This window comes from Micromys minutus (genome assembly GCF_963924665.1).
Source record: "Micromys minutus genome assembly, chromosome: 23".
In the NCBI taxonomy this organism is placed as follows: domain Eukaryota; kingdom Metazoa; phylum Chordata; class Mammalia; order Rodentia; family Muridae; genus Micromys; species Micromys minutus.
The window spans coordinates 19,061,824-19,085,094 of NC_137958.1; the positions used below are offsets into that span (position 1 = coordinate 19,061,824).

Below are 23,271 nucleotides of genomic sequence, written 5' to 3' on the forward strand. Positions count from 1 at the left end.
TCAGCTTCAAATTCCTGGTTCCATGAATAAACAAGGCTCAGAGAGACTGTCTCTTGAGTGGAAAAGATGGCTATGGAAATGACCATGTTCGCCACTTAAACAAAATGCTTGAAAAATTGGTCTGCACATCCAAACATGGATTTCATTATTTAGGATATTATACATGGAGTGTAATACTCAACCTCCCATGTCTTTTTAATACGAGAAATAAATACCTCAACATTTGTTTGCTGTTTGCCAAAGTTCCTCAGTCTGTACTCCATGCAGATATTCCATTTATCAAGTGTAAGCATTTTTATTCAGATCCTGACAATTCCTGTGGAATATCTAGCAATTATGGATATAGTATTCAACAAGAATGCCATTCCTAGTGTTGTAATTACTACTGCCTTAGGTGTCTTAGCAGCTCTGTTTTTATATTTAAGGTCTATTCATACTCTACATAAATGCGCATGCACACACACAAACACACACACAAACCACATTTTTGTACAAATTTATAAAAAAGCTAACATATTTTTTAAATTGTACATTTTTAAAAATACATATTTAGTCAAGTCTCAACTTACTGTGGGAAATTCTCATTTTTAGAACATTTTAGTTATAATGTTAATGTTATAGCTTCTGACTAATAGAGCTAACATCAGATTTTTATTTTTCTATGACATTTTTCTTGTCTGTACATGAGAACGATGATCCAGATAGGAAAGTGTAGTGAATAAAAAGAATAAAAAGCTCATCAAAATTTTGAACCACTCAAAAAAAAAAAAAAAAAGACAAATTCTGCAGTGTACAGTCTGATTCAAGTATAGCACATTTTACTTTTATATGTTTAATCGTAATTGTTATTAAATGGGTGTTTTGTCTGCATGTGTGTCTATGAATATGTGGATGCCCTAACTGTAGGGAGCAGAAAAGGATGTCAGATTCCCTGGAATTAGCATTAGAGAAGGTTGTGAGACACTGTGAGTGCTGGGACTTGAACCTGCAAGGGCAACCAGGGCCCTTAAACAACAATCCATCTCTCCAGCCCTACAGAGTATATTCTTAAGGGTCAGCAAGGTATTCCCAGTTTTATCAGTTTACTTAGAATATGCCTCTACAACTTATAGTTTCTTATTATCTTCAAAGAAAAATGAGCATTGGTACTGTGAGAAACAAGCATACATATGTGCAACTGAAAATGTAGCAATAGCATCTTCTTCATACGGACCCTCGAGCCTCTAGGTACTGAGAACTCTTAGCTCACTTGTTAGATATCAGGAATTGCTTCCATCTGTTCTATATATAGGAATTCCCATGTTGTAATATTGTTTCAGTACTCAAGTACTTTGACAAGAGCATCATTTTCAAATCTAAATAATACAGAAAAGCATGCTTCTGCATTGTAGCAAGAGAGGTCTTCGGGTACCCTATTTAATTCATCTAAATTAAACTGCAAGATCTATCACATTGCAAGATTCTTCTCCACTCTTTCAATGCACATTTCATGGGAGTTTGAGCTGATCAGGCTATAGTCTATATTTTAGCTTCAGAAGAATTTAGATGAGTTGGGACAAAAAAATGGCTCAGGAAACCAGATTATCTGACTTAGATATTAGCATCTACAGGGGAGAAAAAAGTAATTAAACACCTGTATATTGTCTCTGCACATATATGTGTGTGCTCACACGTGCACACATGCATGTGCGTTTGCGAGCACACACACACAATTCTCTAAGTTATTTCATATAGTGAGATAGAAAATTGAAACATTTTAAAACAGTTGATTTTCTTTGTCTATGTTTTTATAAAGCCATTATAAAGTTATATTTTCTGAATGATAAATGCCACCATAAAAATCACTGTGTTTCAAGTATTTGTAGATGTTTGATTTTCATCATGAGACAAGAGTATTTTATAGCATCTGTAGTTATTTTAGAGTCAGATTACCAAAGATAGCAGGACTTGAAATTCAGTATCATTTCTCCAGATACTCGCTGATAGATTCAGCAAGGCCAAGTGTCTAAAGAAATGCCAAAGAAAGTACAGAAGTTGAAAAATACATTCTAAATCACTGTGGCTGACACCTGATGTCTGTTGCAAAGATAATTACCAACTAGTGTGGACACAAAGGAGGAGTTGGGGTCAAAAGGACATCTGCCTCTTCCTTTCTCAGATCTGTGTGACTCCAGGTGAAACAGGGGGTCCTGGAAAGAAAACAGAAAGACATTGGGAAGGTGTCAATTGTGATAAGAGTTTATTTGCTCACATAAAACACAGTAAAGTTTGGTCAGTAACAACTTACACGAACTCATCGGGACCCTGATAACATGATGATATGTAGTTACACATTGCCTTTTATAAATAAGCAAAGGCTTGGCAGACCCCAATGCACTCACTACTGTCATAGGGCAGAGACAAATTAGCAGGTTTTCTCAGTCAGTTAGATACTGTTAGCTACACTGAGATAAGTCAGTTAAATCGTCCAAAGAAGAAACAAGATGAAGACAGTACCAAAGAAGAGACTCAGTGATAAAAGGAGAATTGAGGTTCTTATCCCTAATGTAGCTTATTCATTTTTAGAGTAAATGGGAAAGGAATAATAATAAAATTTACTACCAATAGTTTAGAATATTTATTTTAATAATTTTCATTAATTTTTTAAGTAATCAATATTGATAATTTAGAATGATTAGTTTATAAATTGTTTATTTCAATGCACGTGTGTAAGTTAAGGTCATATTTTATTCAGTATTTCATTTTTAATTTATAATATCTGTTTTCACATTAATATCATTAAATATTTCCACAAAAATACTATAGTACAGTTGGCTTTAATTTCATGGATTTACTTACAGATATTTTCCCTGGCTATTTCTAGATTTCATAACTCTCACTCATATATATGTATATATGTATATGTGTATATGTGTATATGTGTATATGTGTATGTGTATATATGTATATATGTGTATATGTGTATATATGTATATATGTATGTATGTATATATGTATATATGTATGTATGTATATATGTATATATGTATGTATATATGTATGTAGGTACATACGTATGTATGTGTATATATAGAAAATCCAGCAAGTCTGCCATAAGTGGTTTGCATACAGGAAAGGTATATAGGAAAGTAACAATAACAACTGTGAATACTTGTGTAGAAAAAAATAATTTGCAGTAGACCATTTTGTTAATAGGGACTGAGAGCAGTGAACTCACACCCAGGGCAGCTAACCACAGTTGGATATGCTTCTCTAAAGCTACACAGCAGTTACTCCATTGCCTCCTGTTTCCTGTTCTATATATTGCCTTTTCTCTCTGTATGGTTGCCTAAGATCACTGTCCTGACCTTTCCATTTCAAAACGCTTCCAGTAAATGCTGAGCTCATCTGACCCCTGTGACCATTAGGTCTTGTCTTTGAATTTGAAATACTGTTGAACAGCAAAGAGGTGCGGCTGCCATATGGGGTTCAGCAGTCAAGTGTTCTTGTTCAGCTGTTGTACACAACTTAGAAGACAGTATAGACAGCAGCAAATTGGGAGAGCCTTCTTTAAGCATTCAAAAATAATAATTTTTAGAGGCAAGAGAAAAAAATGGCCAACTGAGAAGGAATTGTAGATCTTATTAGCTAATGCTGATGCTGAGAATTTCATATAAACTTGAAGAGCAAAAACAAAGCACATCATACAAGCTAACAAGTGTGTGTGAGTGTGAGTTTGCATGCCCCTCCAAGTCCTGTCACTTTGTGAATTATTTGAGAAAACGAACAAGTCTAAAGGTTATAGAGAAAATACAGAGATATTTGCTAATGTCAAAATCTTGTATAGGTTAAACCCCTGTAATGCTTACCTTCTAATCTCAAGCTGCTAATGAGGTTATTGTCTCTAACAGATAGTACTGGACACCTTAGCACAAACACTGAAGGTGTTGGAACATGTAAAAAGATCAATGCTGATTTGTTTGAGGAAGAATCACACAGTGAGTTTAAATTTCACATAAATAAATAAAAGAAACAGGAAATGCAAAGTCAATAGACATCAAAAATTTCCTAGATTTGTGGAACAGGAGTTAATGAAGTTAGAATTTCTTTAAAAGTTTGAGAGTTTTTCTAAGTGGAAATCATCACATAGGCTCCTGAGGCTTACAGGAGTAATTTTGGATATCAGCATGTCTGATCAACTAAGAAATCCATAGTCCTGACATTTTAAAAATAAGTTAGTTAATGGATAATCATACTAGAATGTTGATCCAGTGTGAGGCACATCAATACAACATCTACCCCTGTCAGAGGCTGGGAGAAGACTTAGACTAGTTAAATCAAATTGCACAATGAGAAGAGATGAATGTTAACACTGAATGCTAATATAGTCTTAGACATCATTATGGTTTGTATATGCCCAGCCCAGGGAGTGGCACTAGAGGGTGTGGCCGGTGTTGGAATAGATGTGGCCTTTTGGAGTAGGCATGGCACTGTGGGTTTGGGCTTTAAGACCCTCATCCTGGCTGCCTGGAAGCCAGTATTCTGCTAGCAGCCTTCACCTGAAGATATAGAACTCTCAGCTCCTCCTGCACCAAGCCTGTCTGGACATTGCCATGCTCCTGCCTTGATGTTAATGTCCAGAAAATCTGAACCTGTAAGCCAGCCCAAATCAGATGCCCTTTAGAAGACTTGCTATGGTCATGGTGTCTGTTCACAGCAGTACAACCCTAAGATAGATATTAATACCTCATGCCTGACAACATCCAGAAGGACCATGACTAAAACCAATCCCCCCTTTCTATGGAATTTTCATATTTATTTAATCATTGCTAAACCTTGGTTCTACAATGCTCATTTTAAAATAAGAAACAAATTAAACTATTTTATTTCACCTCTCTAATAAAAGTCTATATTATTGTTATTCTAAAAGTCTATTTGATCTATCATTTCAGTTTTTAAAACACATAGATTTGCAAATTCTTCTTTTAGGTCCACTAATGAAAATGTTCTTGTTTGTTTGAGGTTTGCTGGTTGGCTGGTTGATTTGTTTCCAGACTTGCTGCTCAGAATGTGTGGAAGTCTTCTTACAGAATTTTAATATGGATGCTCCAAATATTCTTTATGTTAATAATAGTACATCTTTAAAATAATACAGTAACTGCTTTTAACTTTGTTCTTGAGCTACTGAATCAGATGAAGTCACAAAAATATGTTCACTTTTTGTCACAAAAGCTACTATAATATGTTTATTAAACAACTGATAGTCAAAGCAAGCTAAGGACTCAGCTATCTATAATGGCCAGAGTTCTGAAGTCTCTTACCATCAGCTACATTTCCTAAAGTCCTTATTTCAGCTCCTTTTCAGGTACCAACTTCATCACCACCTCTTAGCTGCCTATGACAAATGTATAAGTGGCTGTCAGACATTTTTCCTAGGCAAGTTATCTGTACTCACAAGCTGTCTGACAGTTTAGAGCAGTTAAAAGTTTAAGCAGGAACAAATCAGAAATAAAATTGTCACATACAGAGTCAATGAATCTTTATGACATAAAACAATTTTTGCATGTTAAGGCTAAATAACCCAAAAACGAGTTTGTCTCTTTTAAGGACACACTGAAAACCATCTAGTTTTAAGCCCTTCAATTTGTCCATAGCAAGTATAATGTCCCTAGTAAATAAACCAGGAGGGAGATAATTCAGGACGGCTCATCCTATCTGCTCTATTAATAGAAATGCCACAATTTTGTTCCAATTTTATATCTTTTCTGGGACTTTTTGTGATGTCTTCTGAAATAACACAGTTGCAATCAATTTGTAGTATGTGTCTCAATCTCTTTTCTATAACTAAGCCACAGACACTGTAGCAAGCAGAAAAATGGAGACACAGAAAACTTGTCTTGCTTAATTCCTAGACCGAAACTGCCGAAGACACTTTGCAGATGGCACAACTTAAGGATTTTGAGAAGTGGAGACTATTCGATGTTCCAGATGGATACCATATAATAACATTAGCCCTGACAAAGGAAATTTGATAATTAAAAACAGGATTAGCGAATGAAATTTATGATAGGGAAAAGTAGGGTCACCAGTGCATGCTTTGAAGATGGATGAAGGGGGCAGTACCAGTTCACAGCTGATCTCTCAAAGCTGTTAATGAGGATAAAGTCAGTTCCCAACTGGGTGGTCCTTTTGGCATCTCAGTCCTTACCTTGTAAGATGCATTTTAGGTTTTTCACTTAGAGAGTCATGAGCTAGACAATATGGAGAGTTCTCCCACAAAACCGATGACTCTTTATTACAATAGCATTGAAAAAGAAGTGAAGCTCCCAAGAAGACAGTGGCACTTGCCTGTCTTTTTGTCTCTTATACTCTGTTCTAAGAATATTCTTACTATTTTCTCTCTACAATGCCCATTGTAAACCATAACAATAAAAATCATTCTATCAAGCTCCATGTCACTGGGTCTGGAGAGATGGCTCAGTGGTTAAGAGAACTTAACCACTCCAAAGGTTCTGAGTTTAACTCTCAGTAACCACACGGAAGCTCACAACCATCAGTGATGGGATCTGGTGCCCTCTTCTGGTGTGTCTGAGGACAGCAACAGTGTATTCACATACATAGAATGAATAAATCTTTACAAAAGATCCATGCCACTGTCTGCAATCTAGTCTGATGGTTCCTATCCCTTCCATTGCCAGGCCTGAAAGCCCACAAGCCTTTGCTCATATCAGATATGCATGTTTCTGTCATCCGTGCAATTGGGGGGGGGGTGTTCTATCTACCTAGCTTACCATCTTCTCCCCAAACTTTGCTACAAGTTTATCTACAATGTAAAAACTATTCTTTGACCCACACAGTCCCCAAGGTTTGACCATAAATCACTCAGTCTTCCTTCTGTCTATTCATCAGCCTCATGTCTTTTCCCCAGCATTCTCTTTCTTAACAGAGTGTCTAGCTTCCATGTTATTAAACCTAATCTCATAAAGACAAAGGAAAACATCATCAATGACTCATGACACTCAAGACTGTGAGACAGTGGATTGGCTCAGTAACGCTGACCAGGTTCAGTGTCCCCAGCACCCTGATACCCACCTGAGACGGTAGTTGGCTCCTTGCTGCCTACCAGATTCCTGACCTGGAGCACGTGCCACACCTCCCACATAGGAAACAGGACCTAAGGTCATGTATCACAGAGCAGAGTTTTCCATACTAACGAGGTATCTAGAGGCCCTGGGGGTTCAGTCAATAAAGTTCCCTTTCTGGACATTCCTTCCTGTAAAAGATATGTAATCTCTTATCCACTTTGAGAAGGTGGAAATGCACCCATTTTCCACGCCCAACAATCAATAAACAGTTTGGAATCCAGAACTGTCTTTTCCTCAAGAACCTCCAAGGAGAACATGGAGAAGGCCTTCACCTACAGATCCCTGCTGCCTAAGCTTCCCATAGAAGGCCCGCCCTACTGCTCTCTCAGATAACCACCACTGAAGATAAGGACTTCTGCCCATGAGCTAAGCCACAGTTCCCCATCCCCACAACACCACGTTCATCCTCAGCCTGCAGATGTCATGTGTTTCTTGCTCTTCCACGATTTCCATCAACAATGGATGTCCAGAAATATGCGGGCACACTCCATTCCCAACTCCTGGTGAACAAGTGAAATCTATTGTGAACCACCCCATCGCCCCCAGTCTCTTTGCCACAGGCTCATGGCCACCCCCCTCCCCAGCCCTTCCTTCCTGATTCTATGCAGTTTTCAGAGGCCACTGGACGCCTGGGAGCTTGGGAACCCCAACTTCAGCCTCCCACATCCTAGGCTGCACTTTCCCACCCCCTGAGGCTGTATTTGTGCTTTGCTTGAGCCAGCCCAGGATAAATGAAGGTTAGCACTCCATATTTTATCTGCCTGGCACCCCAGTGGCAGGGTAGACCCACAAAAACTACAGTGAAAAAAAGAGTCAAGAGGAAGAAAATAGAAACAACGAATACTAAGTTACAAGAAGATAGACTAGTAAGTTCTGGGATCTTGTAGCACAGTAAGAACTATCTATAATGACAGTTAGAAACTTTGTTCAACAAAGGTTGAAGAAAGGATTTTCAATATTCTCACCATAGAGAAAGACAATAAGTATTTGAGGATATACACACACTTTCCCCCAATTACTACATCTCACAATGTGTGTCCATATTGAAGCATCATATGAAATTCTTAAATATGTCTAATTTTACATATTGTATCCAATAATATTTTAAAGAACAACAACAACAAAAAAAAAAAACACCAAATTCATTTGTAATTGATCTTCGTTCAAGATAGCACAATCAACATCAATAAAGAATTTTAAAAGTTTCAAGTATTGAAAACAAATCTGTCACTGAAATTTCTGATTTGGGCCAAACCTGTGAAATTGGCAAGTAACTTGTTTGCCTAGAAATTGCCTTTGAGCAGCTATTTCTATCATCAGCAGACTACCTAATACATTATGTAGAAAACTGGCTCTCACCATGTAAGTTCCGAGGTAAAAGATGTTGGTTTTTGTTTTTTTTTTTTTTTTTTTTTTTTTTCAGTGTTAGTGTCTAAGACTGGTACAGAGATGAACCCGACATGATGGTAGCACTTTATTGTTTTCAGATATAAATACATATTTTGCTCTATAGTCATTGTCCCTTCCTTAGCGTTCTTGCCTGCTCTCTGGCACTAATTTGCATCGCTCTTTTCAGAATTATCATCCTGATTTTAACACAGCTTCATGGACAGTCTATATGACCCACATCTCAGACCCCTGCTCCACTAAGGAACTTTTCTTTCTGAAATGGGAACACAGAGCTGCATACTGGAGTGCTTTTACTCCTCTTTTCCTTCTGGTTTGTGTACCAGCTATCCTGAAGGACTTGCCAGGTTCTAAGGATCTTTTGTTTTGTGAGCTCAACAATGCATTAAGGATAATATTTCCCATGTATTATCAAGAACTGAGACTCCCTTTGCACCCAGGGGTTTCCTATCTGATCACACTGCCTACCATAATGCTCTTTTAACATCTGCCCTTAGCATTCTGCTGTTTTCTTATCTATCAATATAAAACAACTCAATATTTACCCATTTGTCTTTTTCCCTTAAAGGCTTCTAGGCTTGAGGAAATGTTCCAACTGCCATCTTTGAATCTCCCATGTCAAATAAATACCTGGCACCAAGTACGTGCTTCATAGCTGTTCATATTCTCTGACTCAATTCTCCCCATCCAGAGAAGTCAATTTCCTTATCCTGTTTCTTCATAGTAGATGTCAAGAACAGCTTATAAATCAGAGATGTGATTTGGATGTGTTTACCTAAATTAGACCATCCGTACATTGGGCATGCTTAATGTAGCTGTCTCTGAATGATAATAAATAGGGTCCCATTCTTTTCTATATTTATAGGTGTTGCTTTTCATTGGGGGATTAAATTGCTAAATCAATAAAAGAACAAGTAGATATCTTCTTCCTTGGTCCAGGTATTCAACAAATATATTTTACATGTGATTTTACATCTTATGATGGATGCTTTCCAAGATTATTTGAAGTAAGTAGATAATAACTGAGTGGGTCACGGAAGTTATTAAAGTGAAAATAAAGAATTAAAGTGGAGGAAATGTACAGATTACTTGATTTATCCCTGTAAATGCTGTTGAAGACAGCCTGCAGTAATTTGAAGTTGGTATAAGAATTTTTTTAATTACATTATTTGCAATTGTTGTGATAAAAGCAATATGTACATAAGTGTATTGTATACATATGTATTGTATATGTAAATATATATACACACATACTCTTTACAATGTCAGTAGCAAATACATATATCACAACAAAAATATATGCTGATAATCAAGTAATATAATTTTCTTCCGTGAAAATCAGTCACGACACCAGAGAACTTGAGGTATGGAGCCACTGTCAGTGACCCCCCCAATCAATCAAGTTCACAGTTCAAGCAGTGTGTAATTCTGGAGTTTAATCTCATTGAGGATGTTGGTCACTATTTACTTACACTGGCTTTTCATTATCTGTGTTTTAACAGCTGCAGTTTAGTTTGGATGGGTAGTTTAAATTTACAAGGTATCACCAAAGTTAGCATGCGGACTATATTTTTTGCTTCAATGTGATATGGACAATTCTTTCTTTCTTTTTGTTTATATTGGTTATTTTATTTATTTACATTTCAAATGATGTCTCCCTTCCCAGTTTCCCCTCCCTAACTCCCTATCCCATGCCCCTCCCCTTTGCCTCTATGAGGGTGCTCATCCATGTCCACCTCACTACTCTAGCATCCCCTTATGCTGGGGTATTAAGCCTCCACAAGACCAAGGGTCTCCCCTCCCATTGATGATAGATAAGGCAATTCTCTGCTACACATGAAGATGGAGTCAACGGTCCCTCCACGTGTACTCTTTGGTTGGTGGTTTCGTCACTTGGAGCTCTATATGGTCCAGTTAGCTGATATTGTTCTTCCTATGGGTTGCAAACCCCTTCAGCTCCTTCAGCCCTTTCTCTAACTCCTCCATTGTCCCTATGCTTATTCAAATGGTTAGGTGCAAGCATCCTTATCTGTATTATTCAGGTTCTGGCAGAGCCTCTCAGGGGACAGCTATACAAGGCTCTTGTAAGAAAGCACTTCTTGGCATCAGCAATAGTGTATGGGTTTGGTGTCAGCAGGTGGGATGGATCCCTAGTTGGGACAATCTCTAGATGACCTCTTCTTTCATCTCTGCTTCACTCTTTGTCCCTGCATTTCCTTTAGAATGCACCAGTTCTAGAATTTAGAATCCTAGGAGCGATTCTGGGTTAATACTTTTGAGATGGGAGGGTGGACCCATGCCTAACCACTGGATGTCGTCTCTGCAGGTTCTATCTCCCTATTGTTGAATACTTTTGGCTAATGTCATCTCTGTTGGGTCGTGGGAACCTCTTGCTTCCCTGACATCTGAGGCTACCCCCAGTTCCCCATCCCCCACTTCTACATATTTCTGTTCAATTTTCTGACTGCTTGTACTTCTCTGCTGCCTCTTCCTATAACTAGTCCTGTCTCCCCTTTTTCTTGCTTCCCCTCTTCTCTTCCCTCTTAGGGCCTTCCCTTCCCCCTCCATCTCCCATGATTATTTTGTTCCCACTTCTAAGAAGGATTGAAGCATCCACACCCTGGTCTTTCTTCCTTCTAAGCTCGACATGGTTTGTGGGTTGTATCATGGGTATTATGTGCTTTGGGGTTAATATCCATTTATCAGTGAGTACAAGCCATGTGTTCTTTCTGTCTGGGTTACCTCACTTAGGATGATATTTTCTAATTATATCCATTTGCCTGTAAATTTTTCCCACCATTGAAAAGAAGCAAAACATCTGGCATAGTAATACAAGCAGACACATATACATATACACCTCAAAAATATTTCTAAATATAAATAGTAATTGTTGGCAGAGTTTTTTATTTTTTTAAACTTATACCAGGCCCTTAGAACCCAGTTAGCCTAAAAGCTAGAAACATAATGTTAATTAAATAAAATGGTTTCAACTAATGATTAGTTTCTCAAACGAATAGAATCATGTTTCCTTTGCATGTCATTTGGACATTTTCAGAGAAAGGTGGGGAAACCTGAAGTACCATAAAAACAGGAGAAACCTGTCAATCACTGTGAGCTTTGGCTAATGTTGGGCTGAGGGAGCAGAAGAACTGAAGGTCCTTACACACCTGTAACATTCATTCAGTGCATTCAATCATGAAAGTGACACCTAACTCCTTTTATGAGAGGACACTCTCCACGTGTGTCATTTGGGTTCCTCAGTTGTGTTTGTTCTTCTCACATTGAAATTCAAACACTAACAAGAATTTCAAATCTTTCCCAAACATAAAGAAGCAAGGGGGGGGTGATGTAAAACTGTGAATAAATGTTTCGACTTTAAAGTTAGTACTAGTGTGGATTCCACCCTTTTATTTTTCTTTTCTTCTACGGATAATTTTTAATGTTTGTATAGCGCTTTAAAACATAGAAGGTAATTTTGGAAAAACTGTATTGTTCCTTCCTCAATGTTAGCACATAAAAGTCATAAGGCGCTCCTGGCAAAAAGCAACTTTTCCACAGACTTGGAAGGCTTTGAAATACTCAGTGTTTTCGATTCCAAATCCATGTTCACCTGAGTTTCCCTCATTCGTGACATTGCAAAAAAGTGTGTGTGTGTGTGTGTGTGTGTGTGTGTATGTGTATGTCTCTCTCTCTCTCTCTCTCTCTCTCTCTCTCTCTTTCTCTCTCTCTCTCTCTGTGTGTGTGTGTGTGTGTGTGTGTGTATGTGTGTGTTTGCTTTCCCAAACATTTCTGGGTATAGTTTAAGAGGTTCTCAGTGCATAATTGCAGTAGAAATGAATATTACAATTTATTCAATTAAGAAAATATCTATCTCATAATATGTTAGATGTGTGCTCAAATGCTTATATTTCATTCAATATCTGGGGAAGGGCTTGAAAGGTGTAACTAAAATGCCACTAAAGGCATCATCATATAGTTATACCATATCTAAGTAATTTTGGAGGGTTTTATACATTCACCTGTATAAATTTAAGTCAAAATTGTCTTTCTTTTTGGCTCTCCCTTAATTATGTCCTGGAGTATTCATTTCCCTTTCTTCTTGGTTTAGCATCATTATGCCATTCCTGTGTTTGTGCTCATCCCTTTCAAATATGTTTAAGTTCGAGTTTGAGACACTTGCCTACTGGGCATGTGTGAGAACGTGCATGTGGGCTGTATACTGCCGTTCTCCAGCTCGGGGCTCCTCCTAAGCCCTTTGGTTCTGCTGTAAAGCAAACCTGAACCCTAGTGCAGCAGGCAGGGCCTTTCTTTCATCCCATATTTATTTCTCCTTATTCACCCATCTAGTCAGTACTGGAGTGGCATATTCCAATTAATTTACAAGTTCTTTTTTGAAAACATTTTCAGTTTCTGTATTGCAATTCTCCTGTTGCAAACACAATCCCACTATTTCTTTTCTCTATCTACCCATAACAATGGTTCTTTTAAAATGACTTCCTTGATATCCTCAAAGCTTTTCTATACAAGTTTCTACAGTCTATACTTCCTCCCCTATGGCATTACTTATTATACTAATAAACACTTTACATCATCTTTAACTGTCTATGCTCCAAATATTCTATCAACATTGATTTCAGGAAGCAGGAAGAAAGTTGTTCCTCTTCAGGTGTATCAAGGAACAGAGGTTATTTTAAAACACACCATGGCCAAATTTTTATTGGCATGATGGTGTATACAAAATATCTCAGTGAGTCTACCATAAACACTGACCTCATATGTCTGCTCTGGATATGAATAAAGTATTGTGTGTGTGTGTGTGTGTATGTGTGTGTGTGTGTGTGTGTGTGTGTGTGTGAATGTGTGTGTGTATGTATTAAATATAATATATTAAACTTGCCCTATTTTACATAGTTATAATCAATATTGGATAACAATAGGAACTATGGTTATTGGAGTAAAAAGGACATTAAAACTCAAGAATATGTACTTGGGGAGGTTGCTTAAACTAACATAGTCATAAAGAGAACTGCTTCTCTCAGAGCTTGCACAGAAGAAACAGCTGGGTCACATCTGTCCAAAGTTTGCCATTTACCCCTACTTCAGCATTACTGCTTTCAAATGTTTTTTTATCAACATTCTTATGAGCCCCTAACCTTCCTTCAGCACACACAAAGACGCTTTTCTAATCATTTATAAATCTTTTTTAAATTAGCAATTATGGGAGCCTTTGTACCAGCATGCTCATAGGAACTATATCCTTCCTTAAAACAGTTTTGCGAATACTTGTTAAAGCACAAGTACCATCTTGTTCACCATAAGACACTGCAGAATTTTGGAAAATTCTTAGTTTTCAATGTATTTTCAATATGTTCACAGTAATTCTCAGTTCACAATCAGATACTATAAATTAATTTAACATATACATACACAATAGACTATAAACATTTACAACAGTAGAATTTTATAATTTTTGAACCCAACATTAATAGTCTAGTCAATTTATATCTTGTTATCTTTAATTCTAATTATGATTTTTATCTTCATGACATTTTCATTACATACTATCATTTCATAAAGAATAAATAAACTGGGACGCCAAAAGGATACTAACTTCACAGATTGAAGTAAGAATAAGCAAGCTTAGGAATATACACAGGTATACATGGGTAGCATTTGTGAAACTAGCCTGTATAGTCACATTTTAAAAGTTATACTTAGAAGAAAGGGGCTGTTGTTGGGGAGAGAGGAGGAAGAACAGTAGGGAAAGAGGGGAGAGGAAAAATAAATAAATAAGTAAGGATGTTTGAAATAGTTATAGGCAATCATTGCATATTTGCTACAATTCTATAAAATATGTGAGTGTGTTGGCCGGTCCATCCACTGTGCCTATGAAGTTGCACCACCTGAAGACATACTATTCCTTCCCACAAGCCATAGGCTTTCCACCAGAAAACTGAGTGACGGGCGTGAGAAACCATCTTCGGAGTTGTTAGTAAGGAGGATCCAAAAGGCTGCAAAAACATTATTAGGCTTCTGCTACCATCCCGAGTTGCCTTGAGGAAGTGGTCTCTATTGTTGAATGCATTGTACATTTTTGGAATGAGAAGCCAGAAATTGGGCTGTATGTGTCCTGAAAACCTCCTCCTGGGGACCACCTTCAAGATGCCTGCAGGTGTTATGCAAGCTGACAAATGAGGAAGGTAATCAATGTGCCTACCTAGCCCTGATGCTTACAGAACACAGGTTGCCCACACCAGTAAGCCATCCCTAGTGGGACAACACAGGCACTTGCACGTTGTTAGTAAACAATAGCTGTCTAATTGGATTTAAGCCCTTTTAAGCAGAAAGACAGTCATGTCTGGTACTGTAAACCTAGCCTGCTACAGATCTTAGAGAACTTACTGTGGCCATTTGTCTAAGCTAATGGACGTTTTAACTGCAGTCTAAATACTTACAAGTCTAGTTCTTGCCCCTCATCAAACAAGCTTCTCTTGGAAGCAGAAGGAAGAACAAAAAGGTACAACTGATGAAAATGCAGAAAACAGTTGGATTACTTCATCTAACACAATATCCTTACAGCTAAGTTTTAGAAAACATCACAGAAGAGGGGAGTGTAGACAGCATATGGACCAAGAGGACCAGGCTTTGAGACTACCTTTTAGATATGACAGGGAAGGTGCATAAATGAATTCTCAGCAATTGGCTGCCTAAACAAGACCTGAACAATAACACCAGCTGACAATGCCAATGTGGTTGGGAGAAATCTCACAGGATTTCCCTCTGGATGAAGAGCTACAGACAATTAACAAGTGCGGAGACAGGGAGAATTTGTCTTCCCTGAGGAAGAATCCTATAAATGGCTATTCAATACCTGTAATCAACCACCAAATTATACACAAATAAGCAACATTAACGGATTCGTTAGTTATGCTTACATATTTAGTAGTATACCTGGGTGTAAAACAATAATTAAAGAAAGGTCCATGAATTAATGAAGAAAATAGGAGAGATTCGAGATTGAGAAGGAAGGGAAAATGACACAATTATGTTTTAATTAAATAAAGATAAATTTAAAAATCACAATTATTAAACATCAAATTTTGAGATTAAGAAGACAAGTGCATTTTTATTACAGTTTTCTTTCAACTATATTATCCATCTGACTCTGATTTATTCATCTTATCAGATGTTTGATTTTGGAAAATGACTAACTAATAGAATTTTTAAAAAGCCATCACTTATGGGGAACCAATCCATAAAGATTTCTGATCTGCAGCTTGAATTGAAGCAAAAACACCATTCCATATCAAGCCTCATAGGTAGATTATCTGGATTCTCTCTATATAAACAAATCACTCAAGATCCAAGCAGGTCTCTATGTGTGCAACAGGAAAAAAAAAAAAAAAAAAAAAAAAACAACTTTTATTATAACTAGCTTCATGGCCCAATTATCATCATTTTTACCAAGAAAAATACCAAGCACATTAATAATTACAATGCACTATTTTTAAACAGTTGTAGATATATGGTTACTGTATATATAACTTTGAAGAAACTATAGTATAGTTACAAGCTTTTCAGTATAAGGTGTTTAATTTCTCTATTATATAAGATAGCTGGAAAGGCAATACTGAATAACTGAGTTCTAGTATATTTGCTTTTTATTAAACAAGTGATATACAAGGGCATCAACACATATGCAATATATGAATTACATATGCATAGCTAAGGATAGGACTAAATCATTTCTAGATGATAGTTTCTAACATAATGTAGGAGGATTATATAGGAAGATATGAATGAACACGTGGACATTCAAAAGTTGAACTGTTCTTTTGATAAAATTATTCAGACTCGTACACATGCAGGAAAGTACTAATCTTAACTCCCTCTGAGTTGCAAGATCTGGACATCCTCTTCTGCCAGCTCCTCCCATGAACCACCCCTCAATTTGACTGCTCTACTGTTATTCCGACCATGCAAGATGAAGGAAAATTCATAATTCTGTTTTTAGGACAAAGATGCTTTTTACAAAATGATGAATATCTGCTTCTCATGAGGTCATACCCCTTCTTAGTATGCAGACAGTCTTCTCAACAACCCCAGTTCTGCACTCCCTGTTCCCCGTTACTTGGGCACATTGGAAAACTCCTCAAGGCTGAGGGCTACTATTGCACTGAGTCATGCACCATCACAAAGGGGCACAGTCCTGTGTGGGGAAGAAAGGGACTGCTGGTAAAAAGAAAAAATAAATCCGCCATCTGTGCAGTAGGGACAGGACAGCTGCATGGCAAAGCGTGCTTTCTGTCACAGTCGACGTGTCATTCAGCCTGGCTGAAACCACAGAGCTCTTGGACATAATAGTGTCAACAAAGAAAATTAGAAAAAAAAATAGGGCTAGTGGACAAAGATGTTCACAATACTCAGAGGAGCCTCGCTAAAAGGCCTCCTGAAAAGGAAAGAAGAAATAAAACAAGAAATGTGTCTATACTGAGCTTAGTTTTGCATAAAATGTTATTCCTAAATTATTCTCTGATCTTCATGAAATTAAGGAATGCTCTCTTATTAGGATTCTTACATTACAGTAAAAGTCTATATATGAAGCAAAGTCTGTATCTGTAACACCTGCTTCAAGGCCTGGGGTTGAATCGGAGCCTGAATTTCTAACCTTTCTCTTTGTTCCCAATTCCTCATTTTACCAAAGTATAAGAGAGTTTATTTAGTATGGAAACAGAATAATAACCTCCTAAACATATTTCATTTTGAGGATTTCTGCTTCTCTTTATATTTGTTAATTTCCCTATGTAGTTATGTCTTCTGCCATATATACACATTTATATCATATACATTATATATGTTTATATACATATATATATATATATATATATATATATATATATATATGAAAGAGGTCATTGTATATAATAGCATTATAAACACTTTGAACTGGGTGACCAGGGTCTTTCAGTAGAAGCATCTCATAAGTGGGTAAAGAACAAAAAATGCAGAGTAAATATCTTATCAAATGGCCACTCCACAATAGATCAGCTTTTCAAATCACAGTGCTCCACTCTGTGTGCAATGCTGTGCTGTTATGCAAATGGTCATTTAATCATTTCTTCATAACAGTCCACAAACACTAAGTGTTTTTCTATGTTTTCCTCCTTTTCCCCACTGTGTAGACCTAGCTGGTATCAAGTTACTCAGAGAGATCAGCCGGCCTCAGCTTCTTGAAAGTGGGGATTGAAAGGTGTGTGCCACTATGTCCTGCTCATTTTCCTTTCCTTTGTATAATTAATAGTAAATATAACAATTTAAATGTGCAGTGATTCTACAAAGAACATCAGAGACCAAAATTGAACCTCGCAGTAAACAGAAACCACAATGAAATGCTCCAATGAACGACTCAATGTAAATAAATCTTATAATGAAGTCTTACTTAAGTAAAACTGTCATGTGAACAGTAGTGTTAGAAGCTATTTCTGAACCTAAGGTGAGGGTGGTTTGGGTTTAGAGGATGAAGAATATTAGTAATATTATAAGATGATTTAATGAAGAAATAAGAACACCAGTTTGCTAAGAACTAAAATTGTGAATACTTTCTCACTCACTTCTTAACATTTTATTTAATGCCTTGCTAATACAATAAGGTAGACAATTTATCCTGAGTTCACAAAGAACGTGTCATAATTTCAGATCTACTAAAAACTTATCCAAACTCCCATGTAACATTGGTCGCATACACCTTTAATCCCAGCACAGGCAGATCTCTGAAGTTTAAAGCAAGCCTGGTCTACAGAGGTAGTTCTTAGACAGCCAGGGCTTCACAGAGAAACCCTGTCCAAAAAAAAAAAAAGACAAAAACAATCAGATCTGTAAAGGGTGATTGAAGCAGGAGATGTTGCAGGAGAAAAGAAGAGATTACAAAAGCAGAGGAGATGATGCTGACACTAGCTGATATCTGAGCATTTATTTTTGAAGTACGATTTCTAGGTACTTTATTTACCTTCATTCAGTTTCACAACAATGCTACAGTCACAGACTATTATAATTTCTCTTTAGTCCAAGAGGACAATGAACCACAAACAGAACAATTTGCCCTAAATGACATGATCAGCTGGAGGCCATTATATTTCTTTTAGATTTCTGCCATAAATACCTATGGAAATAGATATAGATAAACCCAGAACTATAGGTATAAAAACAGTCCTATGTGAAGACATACCTCTATCTGTACATTGTAGTGTAAAAAGACAGACAGACAGACAGACAGACAGACATATAAATGGATACAGATAGTCTGTGCCTGTGTTAGATTTGTCCATATCCACATAATATTTTATATCTTGGTTAGCAAGTATATTGGATACACTGCCACCTTTTCGTTTGGCTCTTGGCTGGTGTTCCTGGAAAAGTTCTATGAATTGTCACACTGTCTACTCTTTCTGTAAGGAGTCCACTGATTTGCTGCATAGTTCAAGCTGAGGTTTGTCATATATAATGAAATGCCCTTGAACTTGCCAACACGTGGTAGCATTCGTCTGCGTAGTATCTTAGAACTATGCAAGCTTTCTCTTTTGATAAAATTGTTTCACTCATTTCAGTAAGATTAGCAAGGCACTGATGTTTTTAAAAGTGTTATAGGGTGGGTTGTTGTTTATATCATTCTAGATTGCATTGAGGCTACAAATGATTAGGTGAACTTTACAAGATCAGACTGACACGAACAATTAATAATTGTACTAGAAAATTGAATATAGAAATGATCAAGGGCTGAGGAAAAACTCCATGAAAATATTATTGAAGGAGGATAGGGTAAAAGTCAATAATGTAGCTGCTAGCGAAGAAAAATCCCCTTGGTGTCACATGGTGACTTGCTCACGCTGCATGGCAGTCTGCTATTGTAGGCATACTGTAAGGTATGATAGAAGCCTGTCCCTCTCTTGTAATTAATGTACCTTGGGCCTGTGTGGTTCTCTAGATACACAAACCCATAGCCCATGACATCAGCATATATGTGTGTTTGTGTGTGTGTGTGCGTGTATACATGTGCGTGCACATCAAATAAGGGAGGGTAAGGTATAAAAGAGAAACTGGAATAAGCAGATATGCAGGGGCAAATAAACTTGGAGCTTTGCACGGTGCTTTTATCAGAGTGGTCAGCTGTGAATTAATGTGGGAGAAGGCTTTGTCTCAGGCACTCAACACGGAAAAGAAAGAAAGAAAGAAAAAGAAAAACACAAAGGGCTAAGAAATGGTGAAAAGGGGGTTTTCTCCAGAAGCTTCATGAGGGCATGTCCTTTTCCAGGCACGAGGAGAGGTGCCCCAGTGCTACAAACTGATGTAACTTGTAATTCAGTGTGAAAGAGAACTGATTAGGATCTAGTCTACATGATCCTTCAGTGTTTATCACATAAGATCATCACAGTAATGATACCCTGTTGCATTTGTCATATTCTAGGCAGCCAGTGCAAGTTACACATTGTGCTCATTAGAAAGGAAGGAATGGCATAAGGAAACAAGCCTTGGGACACTGAGTTACAGTCAGTCTCCCCCCATGGTGCATTGTAGATGACCAAATTAAAGGAAATGACAAAGAGGTCCCTCAAGGCGTGGATGATAACCAAACTGTGGTAGGTCTAGAGTATGACGCATCAGTCTGTATTAAAAGAACAGACTTTTGATATGTATAATCATTTCCATACATCAAAGTAGTTTATGCCACATAAAAGAAACCAGTGTCCAAGTTCATATTCCATATGATTCCAATAAAATATCAACCTCAAAATCACAAAACTGTTGGATCAGTTACTAACTGGTGGCCAGTGCCTGAGGGTGGTTTAGATTTTAACACTATAATCACATCAGTAGTGGTGGTTACCTATACCTATGAAAGGACAGATTTTAAACTAAAGAAGACAAATTTAGACATAAATTAAACAACAATAATGATAATAATAGTGAAAGTTTGAAAGAAGCTATAAAACGTTCATATACTCTTCTATCCCTGTAAGCAACCACTACAAGGAGGTTGTATATCAAGATATCCATAACTAACTGACATGGATATCTTTATTAAATAATTAAATACCCATATTTAAATTACTTTGCTAATTTCCTGAAGACTACAGCTATTTTATTGTACCCTCATTTGATTATAATGAGTTTGCACCTTTACTTTACTCAGAGAGACAAATTCACTCTTTCAATTTATCTTGACAAGTTCTCCATTTATTTATTAACTTCCTGCTATGGTTCTAATGCTTTTTAGATTTTTCTAGAATTTAACATGTTAATGCTTATGGCTCTTTATAATTAAATCCTCCTTTTGTGGGATGCCTTTTGTAACATTTGTTATGAATTATCAAAGATAGAAGGCTTATTAAATTGTCCAAATAACCTGAAGCATATCAAGTGTTTCCTTTTTAAAAGCCGGCTTTCATCTCTCTCTAACTGATTAATGCTATCTCCTCTATTGAACTTTAGATTTAGTGTGCAAAAGAAAGTTTGCCTTTTGCTTGTTTTGTTTTGCTTTGCTTTATCGTCCAAGTTATTTAATAGTGAGCATCGTGACCCGGTAGGCGAAGGAGCTAGGACTGGAAGAACAAGAGGACATTACTGACACATGAGATTGTTAAGACAGCAGACCAGTAGCTCCAGCAGCAGCAGGATATAATGTCAGAAAGCCAAGTAGGACAAGACGAACACAGCAGTGAGGCAGCCATCCTGTGACACATTATGACACCCCAAGGACAATAAATTCAAGCAGAAAAAGGATGGAGTACAGGTGTTCCCTTGTTCCCAGTGCACAGTGAAATAAAAGCACAGGTGGGATTGAGGAAAGAGATAAAACTAAAAGTAGAACTAAGGAATCAGGAAAAGGCCAACTATTTGGAGGCAGGTGGTACACTGAAGACTCTTAGAGCATGTGAGCAAACACACATACACACACACAACACATGCAACACACACACACACATACACACACAGACACACACACATTCACACATTTCAGCTGAGTAAAGTTTTCCTTGTCTAGCCTGCAACTCATCCCAAGCAAAAGTACTGAGAGATGCTACAGAAGTTACAGTGCCTGACTATAGACGTTATATGGAATAAAGTTCTAAGAAGTGATATGGAAGAGAGAGAACTCACACAGAAATTAGGGTTTTCTTCAAAACTAAAACCTAAAGGGAAAAAGTCCTTAACTTCAACTAGAATATCTAGACACATATTGTAGAGGCTATGAAGTTTGAGGATGAATTAGGGTGCTCTAAGCAGAGAATAAGCGTTTGTGATGTCCAAGTAAAAGGATTGACAAGTGGAAAATTATGGAACAGTGGAGAAAGCAATGCCTTGGAAAGGTGGCACACAGTTTGGCTGGCGGACCGTGAGCCTATCTTTTATGGTAAAGGGGGACATGAAGGGGATGTTGGTTCATCTCCTTTCCTGTCAAAAAATGTCTTTTAAAAGTGATTATACTTTTTTATTATTAAGGCGTTATCTGACAGTATCCTTTAGAAATTGTTACATGTATTATAATTATAGAATGTATGTGCTGATTTTTCATAGAGGCAGAGAATGGGGATAAAACATGGGAGTCAAGATAAATAATAAAGTCAAAGTGTTTCAGGAAACCATAAATCAGAGAGCGTACTCCAGGTCAAAATCTATTTATTATCATCAACATCAAAAGCAAAGGCAAGACACATGGGATCATTTTTTAACACAGAGAAATATGTCCTGGAAGCTCTGAGTGGAAAGCTTACAGAGAAAGATTATAACTACTGTCAACAGTAGCAGAGATAAATAAAAGTGAATGTGTTACGTGAACCTTTCCATAAAGCGATGTGTGTATGTGTGTATACATACCTGCATGCATCCACGGCTGCAGAGCACACGGATGTAAGCACTGCATGGATAAACTAGAAAAGGCTGCTCCTCGGGCAACACTGAGGTCAGACACAAACTCTCAGGTCAATAGACACTGAGCAAAATTTCCTCTCTATTGTGGAGCGGAAAACATTAAAGTAGTTTTGGAAGGAAAGGAGAAAAGTGGAGCTTAATGTATTAGGTGGGGTTGGTGATGGAAAGGCAGAGTAGAGGAACATGGATTATTAAAACTACATAACCTTGGAAAAATCTATATAGATACCCACTACTTCAGCAGCTTTCTAACACACACACATACACACACACACACACACACACACACACACACACAATGGGTTTAAATTGAGTTACTCTGTACGAATAGACAATTTTTCTCCCAATCCCCACAGTATATTGAGCAAGAAGCTCACTGTCATGTATCTATTACTTCTTTTCAAGTTACGGTTTACTGGGTCCCCGGATACCCACAAACGTTCTACGTTCTTGCCATTGTTGTTGATGACCCTCCAAAACTTGACAGTAAGATTATTTTGCTGAATATAAAACAAACGTGAGTTATAGAACATGAGGACATCAAGTGCGTAGTGACATGGAAGACATGTGTCTCCTGGCTGGCTTTCAAGGTATTGGAAGATGCAGTGCGTGGTATTAGAGGAAGAAAGTAATCAATAGTCATGTCTGTGTGCCAATCCTTGACTATACAACCACAACTGACCTGACAAAAAATATACTCACTGGCACAGGATGAATTCTATGGAAGGGGCCAGTCACTTTTTGATTGGATTTAAAACTTTCACCAAATGACAAAATTCATATCTGCTACTGTTGCCTGCACGAAGAACCTGTG

At 37.3% G+C, this 23,271-nt stretch overlaps 1 protein-coding gene across 1 annotated transcript in view; it reads right to left on the reverse strand.

Annotated features, from left to right (window-relative positions):
• SEMA3E (semaphorin 3E) overlaps window positions 1-23,271 on the reverse strand; it is a gene marked incomplete at both ends in the record, with an annotated part of 231,657 nt that overhangs the window by 44,556 nt on the left and 163,830 nt on the right. Inside the window, one exon of the mRNA XM_080936164.1 lies at window positions 2,096-2,189. Within this exon, the coding sequence (XP_080792290.1) occupies window positions 2,096-2,189 (94 nt within the window). The remainder of the gene's footprint in view (window positions 1-2,095; window positions 2,190-23,271) is intronic.